At 64.0% G+C, this 3204-nt stretch overlaps 1 protein-coding gene and 1 pseudogene across 1 annotated transcript in view; one reads left to right on the top strand and one right to left on the bottom strand.

Annotated features, from left to right (window-relative positions):
* The window catches only part of PNPLA7 (patatin like phospholipase domain containing 7), a 55078-nt gene that overhangs the window by 42590 nt on the left and 9284 nt on the right, over window positions 1-3204 (top strand). Inside the window, exons 25-27 of the mRNA XM_011369948.2 lie at window positions 63-278; window positions 841-1023; window positions 1755-1873. Coding sequence (XP_011368250.1) covers window positions 63-278; window positions 841-1023; window positions 1755-1873 — 518 coding nt within the window. The remainder of the gene's footprint in view (window positions 1-62; window positions 279-840; window positions 1024-1754; window positions 1874-3204) is intronic.
* On the bottom strand, window positions 2316-2429 carry LOC111745569 (annotated as a pseudogene).

The raw sequence follows: 3204 nt of genomic DNA on the forward strand, positions 1-3204 counted from the left end.
GAGCCCCCTGTCCGCATGCGCCCTGGGTCAGCCCCCTTGTCTGTGCCCCTCCATGTCTCCAGCCCCTTGACTGCGCCCCGTGTCCACGCGCCCCATCTGTACCCTCCAGTACCCACGAGTACCGGCTGTGCAGCTGGTTGGGGCAGCAGGAGGACATCCACCGAATCGTGCTCTACCAGGCAGACAGCACGCTCACGCCTTGGACCCAGCGCTGCATCCGGCAGGCAGACTGCATCCTCATCGTGGGCCTGGGCGAGCAGGAGCCCACAGTGGGCGAGGTGGGCGAGACCGCCAGGAGGGACAGGGTGGCGGGGGTGGGGCTTCGGCTGGCTGGTGTGGCTGAGGAGCTGTGCGAGTGAGGCCTGGGTTCTGCGTCTCCCCTGCTCTGCACTGTCTGCTTATTTCCAGCTTCCTGGGCATGAAGTGGGGCCTCATCATTCCTTCAGGTGGCACTTGCCACCTCCTTCCTCTGCTGCATCACTGTTCTCACGAGCTTCTGCCACTGTGATTGCCGGGCAGCTAAAAATCCCTCCCCTGGTGCAGAGGTCATTAGAGGCGCTCTGGGGTGTTCAGGAGGCAGCGTTAGAGAAACGGCCCCGCCCTCTGGCCACGCCCCTACCCGCAGACCCTGCCCCCAGCCAGGCCCCTTCTCCCCAGCCCAGCTGTTCACAGAGTCAGAGTGCCGCGGCCAGGGCCCTGCCTCCCGGCCTGTGCGGGGCTGCTCAGCACGGTGGTTTCCACCGTGGGACCTTTAGGGACAACCCCATCCTGCCCTTCGGCTCCATCCTGCCGGTCCTCAGGTCACCGGGCTGCCTGACCGCAGGCTCTGCACTTCCACAGCTGGAGCGGATGCTGGAGAGCAAGGCCGTGCGCGCCCAGAAGCAGCTGATCCTGCTGCACCGGGAGGAGGGGCCGGCCCCGTCCCGCACCGTGGAGTGGCTGAACATGCGTAGCTGGTGTTCCGGCCACCTGCACCTCTGCTGCCCGCGCCGCGTCTTCTCCAGGAGGAGCCTGCCCAAGCTGGTGAGGCCGGGACGCAGGGCAGGGGCGCCCAGCTGCAGCCCGCAGCCCGGTCCCGACTCGCCCCTTCTGCGCTCTGATTCTCCGCTGTCGCTGTCGGAGCTGTCAGGGCTCCGCCGCCGGTGGCTCACCTCTCCGCGAGGCGGTGAACCGATTGTGAGCGCACGTTTGAGCCTGGCCACAAGGTGGCGTCCGCGCTCCCCGAACAGGCGGGGCCCAGGGCATCGGGATGAGCCTGCGACCCTGGAGGGTCCCGGGGGCCTCAGGTCAGCGTTGCCCCTTCCTTGGGGTAGGAGCACATGCAGGCCCTAGGGCACCTCTTCTGGATGGTGTCTTCAGTCCTGGGGGTTGGGCAGGGGGGAGAGCGCAGAAGCTGCCCGCATGCCACAGCCTGCCTGGCCCCACGGCTCCGTGGACCGCGTCTTGACACCTGCATCCCTGCCTGAGAACGCTGCCCTGTGCACGCTCCACCCTGAGGCAGGGTTTCAGCTGAGGTTTGCTTAGTGTCCCTTTGGGGACAGCTCTCTAGGGCTCTGTGGTCTCCTGCTGGGCTCGTGGTTATGTGGTCCAGCCGCCTGCACTGCCCACTCACCCGGGTGGCCCTTCTGAAAGCATCCTCCTGGGAGAGCCTGGGCACCAAGGTGCTGGCAGCGTCGGTGTGTCCTGGACAGAGCCGTGTGTCACTTCCCAGGCCCACGTTAACTCAGCCCAGCCCTCCCCTTCTGGCCCCTCAGGCAGAAATGTACGAGCGGGTCTTCCAGAGGCCCCCAGACCGCCACTCGGATTTCTCCCGCCTGGCGCGGGTGCTGACCGGCAACGCCATCGCGCTGGTGCTTGGAGGAGGGGGAGCAAGGTGAGTCCCCGCCTGTGCGCCTGTGCTCCGTGCGCGCATGCGCGGGGCGATGTGCTCAGCGGTGTAGCTGCGCCCAGAGCACGTCGCCCAGCCCAGCAGAGCCTCCCGCAGGCTCTCCCAACTCACGCCCCGCAAATTGGCCACCCGGGCTTTAAGCATTGCCAGAGCAGCAGAAGAAAACTTACATCTTGTTCTGATTGTGCCTGGAGCCTCTTGCGTCTCCTCTTCTGGAAACTGTTCTGTCCTTTGCCAGACTTTCCAGTGGGCTCCGGTGAGCCTTTCCATTTTAACCCGTGCTTAGTAGAGTGACAGCCGGATCTGATCTGCTCTCGGGCCTCTGAAGCCGAGCTCCTTAGAGGACTCACAGCCCAAACACTTGTGTCATGCTGACCTTGTACGCCTCCCCTGAACTTAATCGGTTTTCTTTTTTTTTAATTATTTATACCTACAGCACCTGGTCTTTTTAGGCGGTCTCCCATCCAAGTACTAACCAGGCCCCACCCTGCTTAGCTTCTGAGATCAGACAGGGCTCGTTCAGGGTGGCATGGCCATAGACCATGGGCTGTGGCTCCACTGGGGTGCGAACCCAGGACCTTCTGCATGTAAAGCAGACGTGCTAACCACTAAGCTATGGAACCACATCCCGCTGAACTTAGTTTAAGAGAAATATACATGGAGCAGACTCAGAGGCCAGTGCTGAGGGTGTGATGAGGCCAGGGCTGTCCTTGGTGAACTGGAGGGCAGAGTGGCACCTCCCACAATGTCTGCCACTGGGCTGGGTGCAGGGCTGGGGATGCCCTGTGGGCTGGAGCTCCCCGTGCCCACCCCCCACCCTCGCACGGGTGGACATCAGCACTGCTGGCCGAGTGAGTGCTCAGGCAGTCCCTCCTCTGGCCCTGTTAGTGGGGCCCCCGGGTGCTCTGTGCCCAGGTGAAAGTGCCCCAAGGACATGGCTTTCAGAGTGAGCTGGGAAAGGGAGGGGCCAGCAGGCCAGAGCCCTTGGCCGTTGCTGTGATGGGAGGCAGTGTGCCCAGATGTCTCGTCTCGGCCCCTGCAGTCGGACCGTGCTCAGGCCAGCTGGTCTGCTCCTCTGCAGTTCCGGGCAGGGAGGTGCGGCCCACTGCCAGTCTGGGGACCCAGAGCCTCTTCTTTGGGGAGGCTCGGAAGAGCAGTGCAGCCGAGCCCCAAAACTGCTCATGTAACTGGACTCACGACTCACTGTCCCCGCTTCCCCAGATGGGGGACTCCGAGGTGTGAAGGCCTGCTCTAAAACCCTTACAGGCAGGAGGGCCCTTACCCCCACACCCCTACACTCCCCTACTCCCCACCCT

Source organism: Pteropus vampyrus, unplaced genomic scaffold (genome assembly GCF_000151845.1).
Source record: "Pteropus vampyrus isolate Shadow unplaced genomic scaffold, Pvam_2.0 Scaffold157, whole genome shotgun sequence".
In the NCBI taxonomy this organism is placed as follows: domain Eukaryota; kingdom Metazoa; phylum Chordata; class Mammalia; order Chiroptera; family Pteropodidae; genus Pteropus; species Pteropus vampyrus.